The following is a 23729-nucleotide window of genomic DNA, read 5'->3' on the forward strand; positions in this document are numbered from 1 at the left end:
TCTCTGTATGACCAAGATGGGGCTTGACGTATTACCTCAACCACACAAGAAAGATTAATTATACATAGTAAAAAGAAAAAATCCACTTTCCCAAACTTTATTAAGGAAAAAAGCAGTGGTGGTAAATCTCTAGAACATTGTCAATTTTCTAGGATTCCTCCCTGGAAAATGTGACATTTGATTTCCAAACACATGCCAGAAGTGTACGTGGTTCCCAACTGTACTAAGTAGGTGAGAAGCTGAAATCTTAGTGGTTCATCTTCCAACTTTCCCCAGTCTGTGGTCTGTCTTTGGATCAGCAATAATTGCCTGAACAGCTACTATGGCTTCATTAATTTTTGTCTGTAGCTCTCTGAGCTCTTCTATATGCAGCAATCGTAGAATTTGAGCAGCTTCATTAAGAACTGCATCTATTTTATAAGAAGAGAACACTATCAATATATAATTTGTACACTTAAGACCATTCATTTTCCCCCAAGTCTCTAAATCAGAACAAACTCACTTACCTCCTGTGTCAAAACCAAGAATATGTTTGTCTAAAGCAACAGGCAAGCCCTTTATAAAAAAAAAGATAAAATGAGACTATATGATTAACAATCCTTTCTCATTTAAACTATGAAAAACAGCTAACTATTCTCTTAACTTTCAGCTGTAGGGGCAAGGGAACTAAGAATTTTCTGTTTAAATTTATCTTGGGATGGGCAAGTTCTTCCATATAACCACCAATTAGGAAAGAAGGGCCTTTAGACCATCCAATCCTTTAGCCCAGGCACATAAAATAATACATCCATATTGCAGTAGGGCTTTGTCACTACTGCTATGGAGAGCTCCATTTTAACTACAGTAAGCAGTGTACAGGTAAAAATAGGACTACTTTTACATTACTTTCCTCAAGTTTCTGAGCACATTAATTTCTTTACAAATTACACAAACATATCTAAAATATACACAACTATTTTTCTCAGTGTGATGTTTATCAGATTATATATAATTTAACTTTTAATAGTTCATTTAGAAACTACTTTGAAAAACCACCATTTAACCAGTCATTACTTACAGGACATACCAAAGATGGTGACTTATGATACCAAACTATACAGACTTCATAATAAAAATGAAGACAGGCAATCTAGACTTTCACTGATTATACTGTATAAAATCATTACCAATAAAAAGACACTACCTATACTTTCAAAGATAAAAGCCATCACTACTCAAATGCTTTAGTCACTGTTCAATACTTGCCTAATCTATTAATGAAAACCTACCTAGGCTCCATCTGTTTTAAAATAGCTAGTAAGTTATACGTATGAAAGTACAGTAAGCAAAAAAATTAAAGAGTACAATTGTACTGAGTGGCTTTATATGGTGGTCTTGTACCAGCAGCTCCATTTTTCCCTGTCTGCCAAAAGACCACCAAGGAATAGCTACCCCTGAAAATTACCACATGCCTCAAATACTAGTTATGAATGGTTATAAAGAAGTACACTAAATTATTATAGGGTGGTATCTTTTGAGATGACATTAACAGTTTATTGTCAGTGCTCCAAACCTTAATTTGCAAACCAGAGCAAAGAGATTTGGCTATGCCCTTATAGTTGCCTGCCTTTTAAACCAAAGAGACAGTTTTTGCTGCATGAATGAATGATTTTATTATGCCAGAACAATGTACTATCTGTCCTTATAGTGTGGGTGAAATAAGCTGATCTTTAATTTCCAGTGGCCTGATTCATACATAAGGAATAAGCCAATAAGAACCTTTAGGGGAAAAAAGTATCTTCCACAGACACTGCCCTGGAATTAGTAACCTTTTAACACTGCTGGGCCTGCCTAAAGGGCTTAGAGGACAAAAAAAATATTGGAGATGGGAGTGGGGCACCAAAGTCCAGAATGACGGTTATGCCAGAGACACTATCAAATACCTCTAGCTACTGCTAGTCCTGAGGACATTCTCTGGACTGTCTCATAGTTAATGAAACTTTAGGGATATTTGAATTTCTGATATAATCAAAAATATCTCCCAACTATTCTTTTAAGGGGAAGGTAGTCATGGTATATAGGTTTCTCAGCCTACAAAGCAGGACTGAAAGATGGTACTGTTTGTCATCTGTACTGTAACCCTTACATTCCAATACAGGCCTCTACCCCTTCACCTGGGCAGACTGAAAAGCTCATGCAGATGGCCACATGGAACCTTTGCCCCCACCTTCCATAAGAACACAGGCTCTTAAATCAGACTGCCTGAGCTCTACCACACTGATCAACTAGATGACCTTAACCAAATTACTTTCCTATTTTATGCCAGGTAATTAGATGTGCTATTGCTAGCCTTTCTGAGGTATGAAGTGAAAATTCATCTGCACTGAAGTAAGCTATCCTTCTATAGGCTGTTCTAATGTAGAATGAGCATCTTACACAGATACATGCAAAGTTTCATTAATAACTTCTTTAGAATTTATAAAAACATACCTCTTTTGTTTGATTTGCTTTAGCAACTGCATCCTGTGTCAGGCGCTCCTGAACCAAAATGCGAATTGCCTAAAAAAAACCCCAAAACATTGTCTTTACTAATTAATTATAGGCTGTTTGTCATTCTTTCTTCTCTGATCCTAGAGAATAAGGATGCTCAGTCTGATGAGGTTAGAATTACCTAGTTGAATTAATAAATTAAAAATTTTAAAAACCAAGCTGTTGTAATGAAAATTTTCACTTTTAATATTTAATAACATGGAATGATATAATTAAAAACATTTTTTGAATGGGGAGTACTTGTCCCTGGTTAAAAAAAATTTTTTTTAAATATAGAAGGACACATATAGTAAGAAGTTGGTCTCATTGCTACCTGAGCCTAGCTATCCCTCCAGAAGACAATCAATATTACCAGATTATGTATCCTACAAAAACTCCACTAAATTACAGGTATGCATATACCATCATATATATTGCTTATACCTTGCTCTTTTCACTTAATTATAGTAAAATATTTTTAGACCTTTCAAAGGATACAGGCATTTCATTATGGCAGGCACAAATGCATGCATGTACACACACTTAAAAAACAAGATTCTTAAAATGGAATTTTAGAGGGATGACAATTACAACTCAAAAAAAGTGAAAACTTGAAAAATTATTCTTAATAAAAAGCAAATGGTATATTTGAAAAAGATAATTAAGACAATGTTTAACAGTGATTGCAAATGTATTAAACAGTCTGGTTGCCAAACAGTTAATATACTGATTCTTGTATTTGGCAAACCTAAGATGTTTGCCATATTACCATGTATTATTTGAATGCCTCTTAAACAACTGAAAGAGGTTGTCTAATATGCAGCTTGGACTAGAATTTTATAAAGCTTTTTGTTGTAGCTAATATACAATTATTCCCATCGAGTTTTCAGAGTCTAACAAAAGCACCCTCAATATGCTATGCATTGTCTATTTCTCTTCTCATTTAATGATTAAAGCTGACCTGTTCATTGTAGAACTATTCCAAGTCAATTTACATAATTGAGTAAAGAACAAGCCTTTGAAACAGCTAAATTTCACTAAAAACAACTTTTTGTCTTTTGGCATCCAATCTGGGTTGGGAAAATCCAAGTTAAGATTCAGATTCAGTCTAGAAAATTGTAATAATTTAAGAATAGAACAGTCTTTCCCTTGTTAAAACTGATATTAAATATATATAATTCTAAAAAGTAGGGTAAATTATGGTTTAATCTCTTCTGGGTAGAGTGAAATTTTATTATTCAATTTATCACAAAGTACTTTAAAGTAACATACATGCAACAAGGTCTGATTGAAAGCTTTTTAGTCTCTTGTAAAATTAGTAATAATCTCTAAAATAATTTCCTAATCTGGTATCTTAAGTACCAATCTCCTGATCTACCCCACTGTACTTTCACAATTACTAGGAATAAATCTCAGAAACAAGAGAACTCTTCCAGATTACTGGGCTCCCTGAAGTGGAGGTATGAATTGAGTATCCTTATCTAGGATGAAGGATTCAGAAGACAAAAACATTAATTTTTCAAAGAGGTTTGGGGGAGTATATATAATTCACTACTGATTTGGCATTTTCCACTATCTTAATGAATACCAACAATGAACCCTTAAAAAGAAGTAATGTAAAAAAAAGGATGGCCCGCAAGATCAGAGTGCTTAAAATCCCAGCTCTATCACTTTCTTCATCTTAGACATCATTTGTCTATCCCCTTTACGTTTCCATCTCTTCATATACGTATATTTTTTTAAAACAGACATTAGCATCTACCTCTAGGACTGTTGGGAGAATTGAATGAGATCATCTTTGCAAAGGATTTAGCCCAGTGGCAGGCACACAGTAAATTCCCAGATATTAGTTATTACTAGACAATCCAAAACAGATAAAATCATGAAATCTGCTTTATGTCCCACATTCCTCTACTATATTTTAATCAAAAATAAATTTAAATATCAATAGTTAAAATTTAGAAAATGAATACTTTTCTATATGCAGTTTCTATCAAGAATCAAGAATATGAAGCTGACCTTAAGCATTACCAGGTAATCATCATGACGTTGAATTTGAAGGAGATTAGCCAAAGCCATCACACCAGCCTTGAAATCAGGATTATTTACTATAAAAGATTAAAAATGAACAACAAAAACCCTTTATAGCTCTGCAAACATATAATCAGACATATTTGTGAATATATAAACTTACAAAAAACATTTTAAATATTCTAGTAATAATAAATCTCTTAATTTTTAAAACTGCTGCTGACAAGAGAAAAAACATAAAGCAGTGTAGAGTATCAACAATTAGGTAAACTGATGAGATAAATGGTTTTCCCATTACTCTCCAGAGGGTTCCAGACTCACATGGGTGGACTTAGGATTTCTCAACTTTACAATGGGTTTATTGGGATGTAATGCCATTGTATTGAGGAGCATCAGGACTTATGGTTCCGCTTATGATTTTTCAACTTTACAATGGGTTTATCAGAATATTAAATGCATTTCTGACTTAAGATATTTTTGACTTCGGGATGTAATCCCCCTTGTAAGTCGAGGAACATCTGTATTTCATTAACCAAACTGAAAAATCCAATAAATGACTAATTTAACTCACATTAGGCTTGTCCTGTAAATTTTTCTGCAAGGCCCATATATGTAGCACTTTTAATCAACATTTCTTCCCAAGACTATTAGTTTTAATTCATAGATCCCTCCAACCGGCAGTTTGCCAAAACCTGTTCTCTACGCAGCAGCTCTGGAGTATCCAAGAAGCTCATTCATTCAAAATGATAACTCCCAAATTATAGGTCATAAAGAATCAGCCGGTGAAAGAATATTTAACATATCATAATCTAGGTAATTAGAATCTTCATACTTTTAAAAGAGGAAAGAATTACTAGAAGACACCTGGGACATAAAATAATGAAAAATGTTACCACTTATCTCATAGTGTCATTGGATTTTAAAAAAATTTACACATCCAGGAAGACAAACAATGACCTCCATGGTTAAATACAAATCAAAACCACAAATTACTAGGAGCAAATCAAAGAACAGCATTTTAACATTCAGATATTCATATGCAAGGGGAGGGAGAAAGTACATTTAACTGACAGTAAAAAACAATGAAATATCAACATAAATGCTGTCTGCATGGAGCCTTCTTCATTTACTAAAACCAAGTAAACTTGGACTTCATTCTAAGAAGTAAAAAACATTTAAAGATCGGGCGTGGTAGCTCACGCCTATAAGCCTATAATCCTAGCACTCTGGAAGGCTGAGATGAATCACTTGAGTTCAGGAGTTGGAGACCACCTGAGCAAGAGCAAGAGCCTATCTCTACTAAAAATAGAAAAAATTAGCCAGGCGTGGTGGTGCTCACCTATATTCCCAGCTACTTGGGAGGTTGAGGCTGGAGATCTGAGCAAGAGCAACACCCTATCTCTACTAAAAATAGAAAAAATTAGCCAGGCATGGTAGTGCTCGCCTATATTCCCAGCTATTTGGGAGGCTGAGGCAGGAGATCGCTTGAGCCCAGGAGTTTGAGGTTGCTGTGAGCTAGGCTGACGCCATGGCCCTCTAGCCTGGGCAACAGAGTAAGACTGTCTCAAAAAAAATAAAAATAAAAAACATTTAAGAAACAAAAATTATTGATCAATTTTATGCATTCATATACTCACCATCCAAATTGATCAATGGCTCTGCATTTTTAGTTGCACTGTCAGCATTTTTTGCGTTATCAGGTACTAAGTCCTTGTATTTTTCAGCTATAAAAATAGGCAAAAATATAATCTGTAGAACTGCAACTTGAGGTAAAATAAACACTGCTAATTTACCAAATTTAACTGAGCCAAACTTATTACAGGTTGAGTATCCCTTCTCAGAAATTCTTGGAATCAGAAATGTTTTATATTTTGGAATATTTGCATATACATAATGAAATATCTTGGGGATGGGATACGAATCTACACACAAAAATCATTTATGTTTCATACATACCTTATACACATAGTCTGAAGATAATTTTATATAATATTCTTAATTTTGTGCAGGAAGCAAAGTCTGTATTAAGTAGGTATATAGGATTTTCCACTTGTGTCCTCAAGGTGGCGTTCAAAAGGTTTATGACTTTGGATTTTTGGATTAGGGATGCTCAAGCTGTATAAGCAAAAACCAACTCATCCAATCAAAATTAATTTTTGCTATAAGAAATCTAACAAAACTATGTGATTGAATCTTTTTGATTAAGCTAAAATTATTACTGAAATGCTTGACACAAATATCTTTTTATTACTATTTCTAAAGGAAATCATTTCAAACATCTAAATTTTAGGAGGGAAAAGTCTGCTTTTAGAGCTTCCTCTGAAACTTGGCAAAGAGTAGGAGCAGGGTAAGTATAGGTTACATAAGATTAAATAGAAACTCAATAAAAAATAAGTTTATCCCCAATCTTCTTTTGAATGTTGTATATAGAATCCAAAAACCTTGCTTTCCAAAAAAAAGCAACACTTCAAATATACTACCATCATAGACAAACCTAAAGTTTATTTCATGGAAATGTGAAATTCAGAATTCCAAAGGCAGATTTTATTACTTTCATTGGAAAAATAATAATACTTAAAAAGAATTCATGAGCAAAAGCTCTTAATAATAATTCACTAAACTTAATGCCCAAAATGGCACCTTAGGCTATAATGTTTACATGATTTGCTAATGAAACAAGGGAAAAATAAAAGCCTTAAAATTTAAGTCAGACAGGAGTCAGCCTGAAGAGGCTTCCTTGGCCAAATCTGGAGGAGTATAAACATCAAAATATGTGATGATAAAAAGTATTCTGATCCACTGAATAAAATAATCCATAAATCCATACAGATTTAAACAAACAAACAAACACACTGGAGAGATGGGAAAGCTCCTCCTACAGTAGAAAGCCAACAAATAAATGTAGAAGGAATGACTGAATTAGAAAAACTCCTCTTGGCAATCATCAACATAATAACTGATTCAAGCAAGCATCATCAAATGAAAATTTGAGGAGCAAAAGCATACTGACATAGTCTCAAAGAACCTCCCGGCAAGGTATTACAAAGGAGAAAATAGTAATTTTACTGTGGAGAAACCTTAACGAAGTGATCAAAGCTAACATGACTAGTTATGGGACATATCACTATCCCATATCTCCTGATATTATGCACTTAAAAGAACACATCACTTTTGTGTTATTCTTAACAAGTACAAATCCTAAACCTGAACCTAATCATGAGGAAACACCACACAAACCCAAACTGAAGGACATTCTACAAAATAAATGTCAGTGTCATCAAGCACAAATAAAGACAAGAATTGTTCCAGATTAAAGGAGACTAAAGAGATATAACAACTAAATGCAATGCATAATCCAGGTCTGCTTTGGGGTGTTTTTTTTTTTAGGGGGGGGCAGTTGTTGAAATGTTAACAACAGCTAAGATATAATAGTATTTTATCCAAGTTAACTTTCTGATTTTGATCATTGTACTGAGGTTATATGAGACAGTCATTTTTAGGACATGCACACTGAAGTATGTAAGGGTAAAAGGGAATCACCTAAAACTTACTATCAAATGGCTCAGGAAAAAAATATGTGGTGTGTGTCTACATAGAGAGAAGCATAAATCAAATGAACTAAAATGTTAAATTTGCAGAACCTGGGTACATGAAAATTCTTTGTACTATTCGTGCAGTTTTTCTACAAATCTAAAATATCAAAAAAGTAAACGAAAACAATTCAAGTCAGATTTTTTTTTTTTTTTTTTTTGAGACAGAGTCTCGCTTTCTTGCCTAGGCTAGAGTGAGTGCCGTGGCGTCAGCCTAGCTCACAGCAACCTCAAACTCCTGGGCTCAAGCGATCCTCCTGCCTCAGCCTCCCGAGTAGCTGGGACTACAGGCACGAGCCACCATGCCCGGCTGATTTTTTTTTTATATTATATATATTAGTTGGCCAATTAATTTCTTTCTATTTTTATGGTAGAGACGGGGTCTCGCTCAGGCTGGTTTTGAACTCCTGACCTTGAGCAATCCGCCCGCCTCGGCCTCCCAGAGTGCTAGGATTACAGGCGTGAGCCACCGCGCCCGGCCTCAAGTCAGATTTTAATCATCTTAATTGACAAGCTAGCAAAAAGCTTGAAAAATGGCAAAGCACAAATAATAGAAATTCACAGTGGTTTCAGCAAATTTCAAATAAGTAACTGAAAAGTCAAGAAGGCAATATATTAATGTAAAACCACAAAAGAACATCAGCACCTCCTACTGATAAAGAATGGTATTACTTTAACCAATTTTCAAGTCTATTCTTGCAATCTAAATTTTAATAAACAAAACCTCTTTTGTAGTTTAGACTTTATTATACACTCTTGATACCATTTACCTTTCAATTATATATTGATTTCCTTTTCATTTAATATATAAGCTGTTTATTAATCCATTAAAGCACGTTATTGCTGAGAAATAGATGTACTTATAATTAACTGTAGAGATACATAATTATATGGCACCTACCACTGAAGGTTGAAGGATTATAAAAATAGAACAAATGGAATAAACAAGAGTAAAATGGAAATAAATTGAGATGGGACTAAGAATTTATTTGGGAATAGCTGAAAAACACTTTTGATACACTGGAGAATGCTTTATTACCTATAGTTCCTACCAATCCAGAGAGGGATAAATAAAAAGACCTTATTAAAGGTCTTCAAAATCAATTAATACTACATCAAGGCCACAAGGCTTATGATTTCAACATTTGTTTTCTAAAGGAAGAAAAGCACAAATATTTTTTTTAAGCTAAAATTGAAAATAAAAAAAAGTCTCAAATTAGAGTTTTCCTTAAGATTTTTGCCATAAGGCTTCTGAAATTTAAGTCTGAGGCACTAGCAAAAAACTGATGCTCCAAATCAATAAATGTATACATTCATATATTCTGCATTCATTGAACAACTACTAAAGTTGACAAGCACTTACTGTGTGCCAGAAACTGTCAGGTACTGTGGCAGACAGAGTAACGACTCCCCCTAAAGATATCCATGTCCCAATTCCTGGAACCTGTGTATATGTTACCTCACATGGCAAAAAGGACTTGCAGATATGATCAAATTAAACACTCCAAAATGAGGAGATTATCCTGGATTATCCAGGTGGGCCCAGTGTAATTGCAATGTTCTTGTAAGAGGGAGGCAGGAGGGTCAAAGAGAAAAAGATGACAATGGAATAGAGTCAGAGAGACTGAAAAATGCTAAGCTGCTAGATTTGAATATGGAGGAAGGGGGTAGAGAGTCAAGGAATGCAGGCAACCTTTAGAAGGTGCAAAAGGCAAAGAAACAGATTTCCCTGAGTCTCAAAAGGGACCAGTTCTGCTGACAACTTGACTTTAGCAGTGAGACTGATGTTGGATTTCTGATTCCAAAATAAGACAATAGATTATTGTCTTAAATCACTAAGTTTGTAGTAATTTGTTACAGCAGTGAGAGGAAACTAATAGAGGTGGCATGCAGGAAACGAAGCTGAGTGTCAGCTTACAATTTACTGAGGCAAATAAGACACAGAAGCAAAACAGAAAGTGGCAAATGACTTAAAAGGCATAGAGTTAAAAGGTATGAAAGTTCAGAGGGAAATATTACTGCTACTAAGATAGCATTTGAGCTGGATCTTAAAAAGATGGGTGGTATTTAGATGTGTAGAGATAGACTGAAATGGCATATGAGTGAAGGGAAAAGTCAACAAAGAAATTGAGGGCAGGAAAAAGGATATAAATAGGAATCAGTGTTATTCTAGTTTGCCTGGGATGTCAAATATGTAAATACTAGTTGGACACCAGTCACTGAAAGCCTTAAATACCTAGCTAAGGAGCCTAAAATTCCTTTTGTAGACAAAGGGAAATAATGTTTCTCAATATGTGACTGGAGTTGTTCCTTGAAAACCACAAGTAGCATTCCAAAACAGATTTACACTTCAGAAAGTTAGCTTGGTGGGCCATGCAGTTAAGAATAGAATATGACACTGATGAGTGACTAGTTGGGAAGATATAACAATATTCTTGGCAGAAAATGCCAAGAGCCTGAATTAGGGTGATGGCAGTGGGAACAAAGAAGATAAGATACAACAGACATGGAAAAAGATCAATGGGAGCAGGATGTGAAGGAAGGGGAGAAGCCAAAGATATCAAAAGGCTTCAAAAGCAAATGATTAGAAGGACTGGAACTGACAGTACCATAAAAGAGAAAAACATAAAACAGAGTATGGAGTTAAGATAAGATGATCAGATGTGGGCAGGCCTTTCAAAATAAAATGGGGGAAATGAGTTTAATGGAATTTTTTTTTTTTTCACTATAGGTACTAATATTCAGATGCTTCTAATGATAGAAGTATCCAAACCTAAGTAATACATTTTGGCCTATGGTGTATTAATGTGTATCGGCATTAGACATTTTTCAGTCTCATGTGAAATTATCTACTACACCACCACCCCAAAATCCCATCAATTCTCGAACACTAAGAAGAATTTCATTTGAAAGGCTAAGGTACATACTACAAAAGATGGCAAATTTACCAAAGTAATGTTACTTTGTGAGAAGACAGTCAATTAGCCTTCTCCAGAAGACACCATTTCTAAATTCTAAAAGAAAAATGTAAATATCAATGCAAGACAATAGAAAGTACTTCTAACATCTTGTGATAAAAATGAACTAAAGGTAAAACAATATGAGACAAAAAATGAAACTGGTAAGTTCCCTACATTTTCATTCTCCCTCTTTCCTATCTTTCCTCTCTCTCTTTAAAACACACATTCCCCCCAAAACATACCATTATCTCCATATTCAAGTCTAACAGCTAAACCAAGAAGCCAGTCAATTGCTTCTTGTCGATCTTGAATCTTGAAAGGACAGTTAACATCTCTGAGATACTGTGAGAAAAAAAAATTCAGTTTCATTATTATCCTAAAGTCAAGGAACCAAAAGAATGGTACAGTTGAAAGAGACCTTAGTTTGGATCTCTAAGGATTTCTTATAACATTACTACACTTTTGATGTGATTACATAACCCAAAGAAAGGAAACATTTAAGCGTACCATCTTAAGAAAAAAGTGAATTATTTCCATCATGCTTTTTTGAAATTTGAACTGATCTAGAACCACCTCCTCACTTTATGGATGAGAAAACTGAGGTCTACAGATACTGATACTTGCCAGTGGTTACACAACTTAGATCTGGGACTTGAATCTAAACTTTCTGATTCCAGGTCTCAATATACACAGAACAATTAAATAAAAAAAGACAATTTAAAAAAGGAGGAAGTACAAATAAGTCAATTATTATCTAAACTTTAACTTTCATATTATAGAAATGCCACTGAATAGAGCAAGGCCATGTTAACACAGAAGAAGGGTGTAACTGAGTATTTTAAGTAAACATCAGAAACTATATATCCAAATGAATGTCCTTCAAATAAGCCTCTTAAGACCTTAAAATCTAATTCCGGCACAATGTTACCAGTCAAAACTTCCACAGTCCCCTTTCGGAAATCCTTTCAGGGATAATTAATTAATTAGTAACTTTTAGCCGTAACTTATTTTCTAATCAAAAATGTAATTCCTTCATTCACAAGATTTGGCTATGATCCAAAAAGAAAATCTACTTCAAACTATAAAACTAAGGATATTTAAAAGATGTAACTCATGATCTAAAAGTAATTCCAAAAGAGAAGTTCCAAATATGCTTTAAGCAATGACATAACCATTCCAAAGAAACCAACTTGAAGGATAATATCTGTTTGGGTAAGTTTTGATACATTTATGTTTAAGTTATCTTACTTACATCAGAAAATTTTTCTACATTTTCCAAATACCCTTCTACATGTAGAACTTTGTATTATTTTGTACATATGAATGAGCCATAAGATGTAATATAAACAAATATAAAATCCTAACAATATATTTCAAAGTCTTAAGAAGCCCATTGAAAACTTCAAAAATACTTTTTTAAGAGCAAAGGAAAATAATCCAGTAGTAGTATAGGCGGTGGCAATAATAAGCATACAGCAGTTGCAATGGGCCAAGCCCTTTTGTTAACAGGTATATCACTTATTAACAAAAAATCCACCCCTATGAGACAGGTACCATTGTTACTACGATTTATTGATGAGGAAATTGAGGCAAAGAAAGGTTAATAAACTTGTTCAAGGGTCATTGCCCTGGTACACAACTTATATAATCCCCTAATTCATAAAATCATTGATTTTAAGGAGAAAGTTAGGGACCTATCAATTACTCTACCCAATGAAAAACTGAGCCCTTTTCATATTTTTAAAGGAAAGTATCTTACTCAAAGTAATATAGCTGATGAAAATGTTTAATGTAAGTAATGACATTGTAAAATGTGATTTTTATACTAATTTTAAAACCATTTCTTTTTTTCAAAAATGTTACTAAAATTAAAGTCAAAGAGAAAATTATTCTAGCTGCAAAAATATGATATACACACAGACCTTTTCAGGACTATTTCTACTACACAACAGGCATATCTATAAACTTTAAATATAACCATAAACATGATATAGTTCTACTTTTCAAGCATGTCAATAATGTCTTTTTTTAAATATAGGAGATAGTACTATAAATGTATTATTGCTATATTTTTAGTCTAATATAAAAATTCTGATTTTGGCCATTAAATGAAAGTCAAGTATTTACCATTTATGGACTATACATCATTATTTATTTAAGAAACTTGATGTTTCTGGAGAAAATTATTTGCATCTAATATTAAAAGCTTAGTAGTCAGAGATAATATAATTTGTTCTAAAATCAAAACCTACATCCCTGAATTCCAGCTTTCTTAACACTGATCATTATTATTTATCTTAAAAGAGTAAAATAACTAAAAGCTTATCTTCACAAAAATTCTTAGAAAAGCTCTCTGTATTTTCATCTTACTTCCTAATTCATTACCTTTTCAAAGAACTTGGGCCAGTCACTGCTGTGGATATTTCTTAAATTACCTCTGTCTTCAATCTTGTAGTGTCTGATTTTCTGGTCTTCTAGCCAAACAATAAAGTTTCTAAATTCTGTTTCATCTGCAACAAAAAATATTGCATTAGATAAAATACTTCTTTCTCCACAGATAAATGGATCCTGTGGAATTTTTTTAACCTCGGAATACTAAATTAACTGAGCTCACAGAAGTAGGAGTTGAAAGGACAGGCTCTGGAGCCACAGATTAACAATGATCTGTTCAAATCTTGGTCTGACTTCAAATTCTGGGTCCAGACACTTAGTGGTTGTGTGAACTTGGGCTAATCACCTATATTTGCTGTACCTCAGAGTCTTCAGCTACAAAATGAGGGTAATAATAGTTTACTTCATAGAGCTGTTATGAAGATTAAATGAAAAAAATGTGGATTAAAACAATGCCTGGCATAAGGTCTTGCCATTTAAGTGTTATTAATATTCCAGTTCTTTTGGGAGCAGAAGGGAGAGACTGAGCAAACTTAAATTTATGGCAAATAATAAAGTAAAATAATAAATAATAACAAAGTATAAAATTAAATGACAAAATTCAGAAAGACAGACACTGTAACTACAATTATCATGTAATGTTATCTGTATATGAAGTACATACATTTTTTATTTAATCCTGCCCACACTCTTTTGAGGTAATATTCCCATTTTACAGATGAGACAATTGAGACTCAAAGATTCAAATCCAGATCTAGGCTCTATTGTCACTAACCCTTTCTTGTTAAAGTAGAAAAACAACATACTGTAACTTGATATGCTTCTACAGGAGATCAATAAAACACTGTTATCCTGTTTAGAAATTACTTTCAATTTCTGAGTCAAATTCAAGCTTCTATTATGATGGTTGAGAATTATACAATTATCACAACTTGTACTTGATCGCTCTCAAACTTACTAGTCTACAACTGGCCAGGAACTATAGAAGGAAATGAGTACTGGAAGGTAATGGAGTTATGGTGAGTAGCAGTGTTATTACTTTTAAAAAGTTTAATGCTGTAAAATCCCAAATAACTCTGTATTTACAGTTCAACCTCCCTGCTAATCTGCTACTAACTTTTTTGCATGACCCACAGAACGTAATTAGCCAGTTACTATACATGCTTACCCTTCCACTACCGGTCCTAGATTTCACTGTGTACTATCTAGACCTCAAACTGTTTCGTGGGTTTTGACTGGCCCCCGACCCCAACCCCTTAGCTCCTGGCAGGCAGTGAACTAGCCTTCAAGTTACCTAGCACCTTCCTCAGAATCCAGCACCGTGCTGGCCCGTAATAGCAGGTGTTCAAGGTATCATCCAATTACATGGAGTTGAAGATTAAGTAAGGAAAAGCAAGGTTTTCCTTTTTGTGTGCTGAGGAGGTAGTGTGTGGGTGGCAGTGGTGTATGGAGTTAACCAAGTGCAGAAAGTGGAGATGCCGAGGCTGGAGCGGGTGAGGGGGCTCTGAAGCCGGGGGCGCGGCGGCTGCAGAGAGCCCAGGTGCGTGGCGGCCTGGAGGACAGGGGCCCAGAGGCCCCCGGGGCACACAAGGCCGCCGAGGGTCCCGGAGGGGAGACGGGGTGGTAGTGCTAAGGGAGGGACTTCCGCCCGGGTCAGGGACACGCGACCGGGCTGGGGCGGCCGCCTCACCTTTGCAGTTGAAGCCGGCAGGGTTGTGGTAGTCGAGAGCCGTCAGCTTGCGTCGGAACATGGTCCCCGCTTCTCGCCCTGGACCCCCGGGCCTCGGCCGGGAGAGGAGAAGCGAGGTGGAGCGGGCGGCGCAGGCACCGGCGACGCGGCGAGAGGGCGGGCTGGCGCCGGGACGCTCCGGAATGACGGCGGCTTTCGCCAATCGTCGCTTAAGAACGGCGGCCCCCGGCAAATACGCACCAATCGCGGCTCTGGTTGGGAAGGCGGGGCCACGGCGGGGCACGTCGACGCTCAAATAAACTTTATTGTCAGCTTCCCAGTTGTACAATAGGCAGAAAGCAACTAGGAAGCTGGTTTCCTCCCCTTCTTGACCCAACGTGCAGAGAATAGTATATAGAGGTTTTTTTGCTATCGGCTACACTGCTCGTTGGATTATAGAATTACTGTTTAGTAGTTTGAGCACATTCACTTATTTATTGCTCCTCCTACATAATAGGAGCTCTTCTAACATTGCTAAGACAAAGACTAAAAAGCAAGGTCCCTGTAGTAAGATGCTTGCAGACTAATTGGGAGTAAGCCACAGGTAAACATAAAACTGCAATACTATGTGATAGTTCCAGATATCACTAGCTACTGAGTGAAGTCAGAAATTGGGAGTCCTCCCTCTACGCCTGGCATCCTTAGTCACAGCATCCAGTAGGTCACCAATTCTTGCCATTCTGCTTCTCCTAACTCTCAATTCTCTCACCTCCTCCCTGACCTCACTGATAACTGCGGCAAATCAGTCTCTCATCATTTTTGCTTACTCTAGTTATCTAACTAAGGCCAGTCTTGCCTTCTCCAATCCACTCCCCTCATCCACCTCACACCCTACAAGAGTGATTCTCTAAAGCAAAAACCTGCCCATAACTTTTTCTGCTTAGCATCTTTCAGTGGTTCCGGGATGCCTCCTAGAAATATTCAAAATTCTTATTATATTTAAGATCCTTCCTGAGCAGTCCCCCTGATTTTCAGAGACAGCAGTGAGCAAGACAGACCAAGCCCCTACTTCCTTAGAGTTTCAAAGGCTAATGAGGGAAATAAACAATCAACAAATAAGCAAGTATGAACTATTGCTTGAAGGTGGTGAGAAGTTCACCATGCAGTCAAAAGGGTAACTTATTTTGAGGGAAGTGGATGTACAAAGGCAAAAAAAAACAGGGCCCAAAGGGGCTAGAGCTTCTGGGGGCTGGAGGGTGGGAAAGAATGACAGCTGATGAGACTATAGCCAAAGGCAGGGGTCTGATTAAGAAAGGCCTCTCAGCTGGGCGTGGTGGCTCATGCTTGTAATCCTACCACTCTGGGAGGCTGAGGCGGGAGGATAGCTCAAGGTTAGGAGTTTGAAACCATCCTGAGCAAGAGTGAGACCTATCTCTACTATAAATAGAAAGAAATTAGTTGGCCAACTAAAAATATATAGTAAAAATTAGCCAGGCATGGTGGTGCATGCCTGTAGTCCCAGCTATTCAGGAGGCTGAGGCAGGAGGATTGCTTGAGCCCAGGAGTTTGAGGTTGCTGTGAGCTAAGCTGACACCATGGCACTCTAGCCTGGGCAACAAAGTGAGACTCTGTCACAAAAAAAAAAAAGGCCCCTCATAATAAACTACCAGGAGCTAATGAAGTTCTCGGGGGGTAAGTGAACTATATGTGTTTCCTTTCATCTCAACACGATTTTAATTAAATACTGTGTTAGCATCTATGGAGCATACAAATGAGTAAACTATAGTCTATTTTCAGGAAGTTTAAGTATAATAACAAACAGCTGTGTAAATAAATACTTATAATTTAGAGTTAGAAAGTGATAAGTGAATTATGGGAAATACAAAGTGTACTATAAGGCCAGAATACACTGTAAAATAATCTATATTTTGCAAGTAAGATACTTAAACAAATTTTTAAAAAGTTCAAGGGTGTCTCAGTTCCAATAAAATTTGATCAAAGTTACAGCTGTAATCAAATGCTGTGGTGCATGCTAGTTATATAATTAATGAAATACTAGCCAAAAAATAAGAAAAAAAAACCTATCAAGGAAAAGAAAATAATAAAGAAATACATATAATTGCAAATAATGTATTTCTTTTAAAAAAACGGAAAAGCAACTTTGACCATTTGTTTCCTGAAAGTGACCCTTTAATGCAAAAAACTAAGTTGTTTGCTCCTGGCCTAGTCTTTATTTCAGGGCCCCAAGTTGTCAGCCACTTGAGACTGTCCCTGCTCATCAGCCTGAGCCATACTTAGGGGTGGAGAAGTTGGAGGAAGATTCAGATGCAGAACACTGAAGGGACCCACCAGACTTGGGCAGGGAGTAAAACAAATTTTGGAAAACAAATGTAGCTTATTATAAATATTCAATCTCTTTTTATTTTAAAAACCATTTGTCTTTTTTTCTCTGAATTTGAAGGAGTCAAATTGGCCTATCCTGAATGAAGTGTCCAACAAGAAGTGAATTGTAGATAATCCCATTTCTGAAGACTAAGCCCTCTTATGCACTGCAAGAAGAGGAAACTGACCTTTATTATCCAATGACCTGAGCTCCAATCTAATAGTTGATCAGGGAGTTGATAGACCATTAATCCATCTGTTGAATTATTCAATACAGTTTTTAAGTGTCAACTGCATGCCAGTCTTCTAGGCACTTTGGAGGTGTCTGACAGCTAATAAACAATAGTCTTGACCTCAGGGAGCTAACCATGTTGCAGGGGAAGACAAACAGCACAATCATAAATAAGTAAATTATTTACTATTTTAGCAGGTGCTAAGTCCTATGGGCAAATCATAACAAGGTAAAGGGGTAAGGAGCAGGGGTGGAGATGGCTGGGAGAGTGGGATATGGTAAGGGTTGTGGTTTTAGATGGGACAGTCAGATTAGGCCTTACTGAGTAGATGAAGTGTAAAGAAAGGCTTGAAGGAGGTATGGACAGGAGTTAGCCACATACATGTATGGGGTAAGAGGATTCTATGTAAGGTAAGAATGGTTTTTACATTTTTAAATGATTGAAAAATCAAAATATGAATAATATTTTGTGGCACATAAAAACTATATGGAATTCAGATTTCAGTGTCCATAGGTAAAGTTGTATTGGAACACATCCATGCCCATTTTCTTACTGGCTGCTTTGGTGCTACAACGGTGCCATAGAATAGATGCAACAAAGACCATATGGCTCACAAAACCTAAAATATTTGCAAGAGTATATATGTTCTCAGAAATGTAGAAGTGGCAATTTCAACATTATTAACAGGGCAACACATTATCAAGAAAGACAAGCATCAGAAGTACGAGTTACTCTTTGAACGTTATTTTCACAGCTTGTAACATTTTTTAAAGTCTTAGCAATTTTACTAGATGCCTTTGTGCAAATTATTCTTCCAAAGACAGTGAACAGAACAAGTTGATAACACTTAGGAATATCCACAAAAGTCTTTGTAGTGCACAGAAAAACAAGTTTTATATTCTAATGAATGTTATCAATTGAACACTCCATGAAATCAGATTTGTTTGAACACATTGTATAATGCAGAAAGGTTTCTCTATCTGGGGGAGCCTCCTGAAGAGAGAACATCTCCTTCATCTCTATGAATCTTTTTTACTAAATATAAAGACTTGCTTTTTTTTCATTAAGGTCAGTCTCTGGAATTTCATGATTTTGTATTAAAAGCAAAAAGCAGGGCAGTGGAGCTCAATGTTATTGGTAGAAATGGAATAGGAACCTACATAGTCATACAAGGAACAGAAAGCATTCATAGCCCACAGCTGATACTGCAGGGGAAAACTTGTCTAACAGTGACAACAACACAGAGGAAAACACAGCCAAGAAGTAGAGAGAGGCTATTCCCAAAAACATCTGCCAAGGAGCTAGATGCAACTTTTCAGATATGCAAGCCAATAAATTCCTTTTTGTGCTTGAGCTAGATTGGTTTGGGGTTTTATCACTTACAACTGAAGTAGTCCTAATGTGAGAACGAGGTCCAGAGAGATTTAAAAGAAATGATCCACAGAACTGGTGGGACTCAACATGGGTTGAGAATGAGACAGATGGCTTAAGGGACCTCTGGAAGGTTAAGCGTCAAGAGAGGTGATGAAGAGTGGATCCTCACAGAGATACAGGAGGGCTGGTAGGAGGGAACTAGTCTTGGGAAGCTGAAGAATCAGGTTCTGGACCTGATGAGTTTGAGGCAATGGTAGATGTGGCCCATAGTCACTCCTGAGATGCCAGGAATTAACATGAGTGGGTGGACATGACTAGAGATGTCCATTGAAGAGTCATCAGCATAAATTTGTAGTTGAAACCATTACAATGAGCTCCCGAGGAAAGAGGGAAAGAAAAGAGGGCTGAAGACTACATCTTAGGAAAACCCAGTATTTGTATTCAAGTGGGAGTAGAAGGAAGAGTCTTGGAGTATGGGAAAAGTGGTTGGAGAGATAAAGAGAACAAGGAATATGTAGTGTCCTAAAAAAATCCTAAAAGAAGAGAGGGCTTGGGGAGACAGGGTTGGGGGTGGAGCAACAGAGATCAACATTTGGATGATAGAATTCTGTGGATGTTTCCCCTAAAAATTAGAAAAGCCACCTCTGAATGCTGGAAAGCAATATATGAATAAGAGATTGTGATATTGTATATTAATACTGTTGGCTGACATACAGCCAAACCTGTATTCTCTTCTTTACAGATTTCCTGTGCATATTCCTGTTCTCTCTCCCCTTTCCCTAGTAACTCAGTGAACTCGCAGATTTACTAACCCTGAGATGCCCACCAAGGCTTGGCCATTTCCCTTTGTTTCCAATTTCTGAGAACTGTTCTTTCTCCCAGATGATAGGAGTTAGGCAGGGGCTGCTACTGTAGGGATACTTGTAGTGCTGGGTATGGTCTGGTCCTCACAAAACCTTTGACCATCTTGGAAAAGGCATTGGCTTGACAGGTGAGCTCCAAATGACAGGCTTTACTTTGGGGCCAGACCTCCCAAAGGTTCTAAAACCATGGCATTGAGTTCAGCCTGCAAGCTACAGAGAAGGGGAGGGATGAGAGCTCCTTCAGATTTGCCCTGATCCCACCATGGCTTTCAGACCTCTGGCTATTTTAAGTAAAATTCTATTTTGATGGAAAACACAGGATATTCCATCTTCCCCTTCAAAGTCTTTCATAGCTATTCTGTGCTCGTGACACGTGAAACCCCGGGCAGCTCACGATGGGTCAACTAAGGTGGATGTCAGACCTGGGTAAAGAGTGAGGGTGGAGAACATCCACTCATCCGTTCGGCAGGTATTTATTGAGCACCTCTTTTGTACCATGCTAGACACTGGAGATACAACAATGAAGAAGACAGACCTGATCCTCCCCTTCACGGAGTTTACAGCCCAGCAGGGAAACAGGAAACAACAACAAGGCAAAGAAGATAGAGACCAACAGAAAGGGATCTACATTCAATAGGGTATTCAGAGGAGGCTGCATATATTTTATAATCTCAGCTGGTTATAAAATATGAGCTGTTGCTGGATTTCCAAAGGAGGGAAAGGGGCAAAACATGAGCAAAGGGCCCTTTGTCAGGGCACAGGGAAGACCAGGCCAGGGAGGGCAGCGAGCCAGCAAATGGGGGAGGTGCTGGTGGTGAGCCAGGAGGGTGTGATGGAGTGGAGGGACAGCCTGGCAGAGGCCTGGAGGCCAGGGCAAGAAGTAGGGACTTTATTTCATGTCCAACAGAAAGCCATTGAAGGCTTGAAATGGGTGACAAGCTTGAGACTTGGGCTGTAAGATCCTTCTGGCTGCCATGTGGAGAACAGAATGTAGCTGGCAGAGAGTAAGAAGCTGAGAAACCAGTTTAGGAGACTGTCACAGGGGCCAGGTAAAGCGGCAATGGTAAGTGTCAAAAGCTGTGTGCATTGTCTAGTAGCATAAGGTATGAGGGATTATCTGTTGAAAATTGCACTCTACTCCCTTTTCAGCCATCATCTAGGTGATTGAGAACCAGCTGTATGACCTGTTTACCTTCATGCCTCCCACTGACTACTCGACATTGCTAGAAGAGCAGGACATCCATTTGCATAATTTTCCAATCATAGAAAAATAAATTCTAAGGCTGAGAGAATGAGCACATTAGAAAGAAAGGAAGAGATATAGCTGCTATCGATCAAGACGTATTTCCCAGCTATACCGTTGTGACTCTTAATTCAAATAGATTTTCCTATTTTCCAAAGAGATGCTGATCTCAATTCCCATCCTAGGCTCAGAAAAATCAAGGCAGTGTCCCACTACATCTTTTTTTTTTTTTTTTTGAGACAGAGTCTCGCTTTGTTGTCCAGGCTAGAGTGAGTGCCGTGGCGTCAGCCTAGCTCACAGCAACCTCAAACTCCTGGGCTCGAGTGATCCTTCTGCCTCAGCCTCCCAAGTAGCTGGGACTACAGGCATGCGCCACCATGCCCGGCTAATTTTATATATATATATCAGTTGGCCAATTAATTTCTTTCTATTTATAGTAGAGACGGGGTCTCGCTCTTGCTCAGGCTGGTTTTGAACTCCTGACCTTGAGCAATCCGCCCGCCTCGGCCTCCCAAGAGCTAGGATTACAGGCGTGAGCCACAGCGCCCGGCCTCACTACATCTTTTTTTTTAAAAAAGCTCCCTGGAAAATATTGTAAATGGGCTAATATATTGGGGTTTAATAATAAAAAGGAGACATTTTGCTGTTTGTACTCAATTCTACTTGAACACATTGTTTCTCTTTATTTTGCGTGTTTGCAGGGTCATTCCTACTTTAGCTTTGGCTGATAAGAGCAGCAGCTCCCTGGGAGTTGAGCGCTGAGTTTCTAATATTCAGTGCTGGGCACGAGTATTAGCAAATGCCAAGGAAAAGCAATCTTTCCCGTCCCTTCCTTTCCAGCTGTAATCACACTCAGTTTCCCTGATGGCATTGGTGGAACCTGACGCCTGACCTCATTGGTCCCACTAATGACTATATAGGAATAAATAATTTAGATTGTTAATGAGGGTTGGAGTTATTTCCCCCAAGAGCCCAACTTTCTGGCAGCCTTAGACTTTAGAGTGAGGTGGAGTGTGTGTTTCTAAAGCTGTTGCCATTTTTACACTCTTTCCTCACAGTCAGGAAATATTAATATTTGCAATTTGGTTTTCAAAAAAGTATGGATCTTTTAGTAATGGGCTGTCTTTGATAGCACCCTGGGAAATAGAGTCTGTCCCAGCCTGTTCATTCCAAGGCTTGCTGGAGAAAGTGATACAACAGTGCACAGTGTGAACCTTATTTGTGCTTCACATCTCCTTTCCACACATGGTGGAAGACAAATCACTATCAATTTATGATGAGTCATTTATGATCTCTTTTTTTAAGGGTTGCACCTAAATTTGGTGGAATTTCTGAAATGGCAAGGAGTGGGGTGATGGCTTGTGGATCAGTTTGGTGTCCTCATTGGCCCAACCTGGCACCCCCTATAATGTTCTCATCTCTGTCCAGTCTTTGGTTGTTGGGGTCACTGCTGTGCCTGTCTCGTGCCCCCTGCCAGGTCTGCAGGTCCTCTCCACCATACGGGAACATCGCACTGCTCCCATACCAACCAGCGCCAGGAACTCCACCTCTGCACCCTCTGTGGCCCAGGGAACATTGACCCTCTGCCACGGTGTAGCCCGTGAAACTGAGCCACTCAGCCCCGTCTGCCTACCTCACAGACTGCCAACGGGGGCCACCTCTCCACACTGCAGCATTGGAGACCACGTGCCCAACAGATGAACTTTTGGGAGACACATTCAAACCATAGCACCCCGCTTTGGGGATCTCATAGACCAGGGGTTCTCAAAGACTGGTCTCTGGACCAGCAGCCTCAGCCACAGCTGGGAACTCGCTGGAGCTCCATGTCCTCCAGCTCCACCCCAGACTCGCGGACTCTGAACCTCTGAGCGTGGGGCCGCCATCTGTGTTTCCACAAGCCCTACAGGGGACCCTGCCGTGAGAGATTGAGAACAGCTGTCCCGGGGAACGTTGTGGGCTTCCTGTGAGCTGACCTCTTCTGCACAGGCATTCGGAACTCTGCTCGCTTCCCCTCAGGGCCATTCATTTGTTCTTGCTCAGCCGCCGTGACAGCCGAGGCACAGCCCTGCGTCCCCTGCAGCTTGCACACCGGATCCCCAGAGAAGCAGCTTTCATCTGGAAGCATTTCTTTCCCACTTCTATTGTTTCCCAAGCTTTCAGGCGCTGAGTTGATTAAATCCAGAGTAAGAAATAGGCCAAATTCTCTGTTCCACAAAAACTAATTACCTTCTCTGTCCTCCTCTGTTCTAGCCTGTGTGTTTTTTTGGGGGGGAGGGAGGGCTCTTTTCCTTCTTTTTCCAAGCACATGCCTCTGTATTGTCCTATGGCCTTCTTCACTGGGCAGGTATCCCCGATTTTGGTACAGGTACATGTCCTAAGATAAGAACCTCTGTCCCTGGAGGGAGCAGCATAGGAACTTCTAAGGTGGCCACCTTTGCTCAACTATTGACACTGCATTCCTTCAGGGGTGTCTTTCTCTTTACTC

At 38.1% G+C, this 23729-nt stretch overlaps 1 protein-coding gene across 2 annotated transcripts; it reads right to left on the bottom strand.

The window, feature by feature from the left end:
* Positions 1-83: 83 nt before the first annotated feature.
* Positions 84-15354, bottom strand: RTRAF (RNA transcription, translation and transport factor). 2 transcript variants are annotated; one of them, XM_076004027.1, is made up of 8 exons: positions 15171-15354; positions 13475-13599; positions 11332-11431; positions 6177-6263; positions 4528-4616; positions 2470-2538; positions 507-555; positions 84-410 (listed from the first exon to the last, which is right to left on the bottom strand). In XM_076004027.1, exons 1-8 carry the CDS (start codon positions 15229-15231, stop codon positions 256-258), a joined length of 735 nt encoding a protein of 244 aa, XP_075860142.1. In that variant the 5' UTR covers positions 15232-15354; the 3' UTR covers positions 84-255. The 2 variants fall into 2 exon arrangements, with proteins under 2 accessions (XP_075860142.1, XP_075860141.1); XM_076004026.1 differs by having other exon boundaries at positions 84-431.
* Between the last annotated feature and the right edge of the window lie 8375 nt (positions 15355-23729).

The sequence above is a fragment of the Microcebus murinus genome, chromosome 6, assembly GCF_040939455.1.
Source record: "Microcebus murinus isolate Inina chromosome 6, M.murinus_Inina_mat1.0, whole genome shotgun sequence".
NCBI classification, from domain to species: Eukaryota; Metazoa; Chordata; class Mammalia; order Primates; family Cheirogaleidae; genus Microcebus; species Microcebus murinus.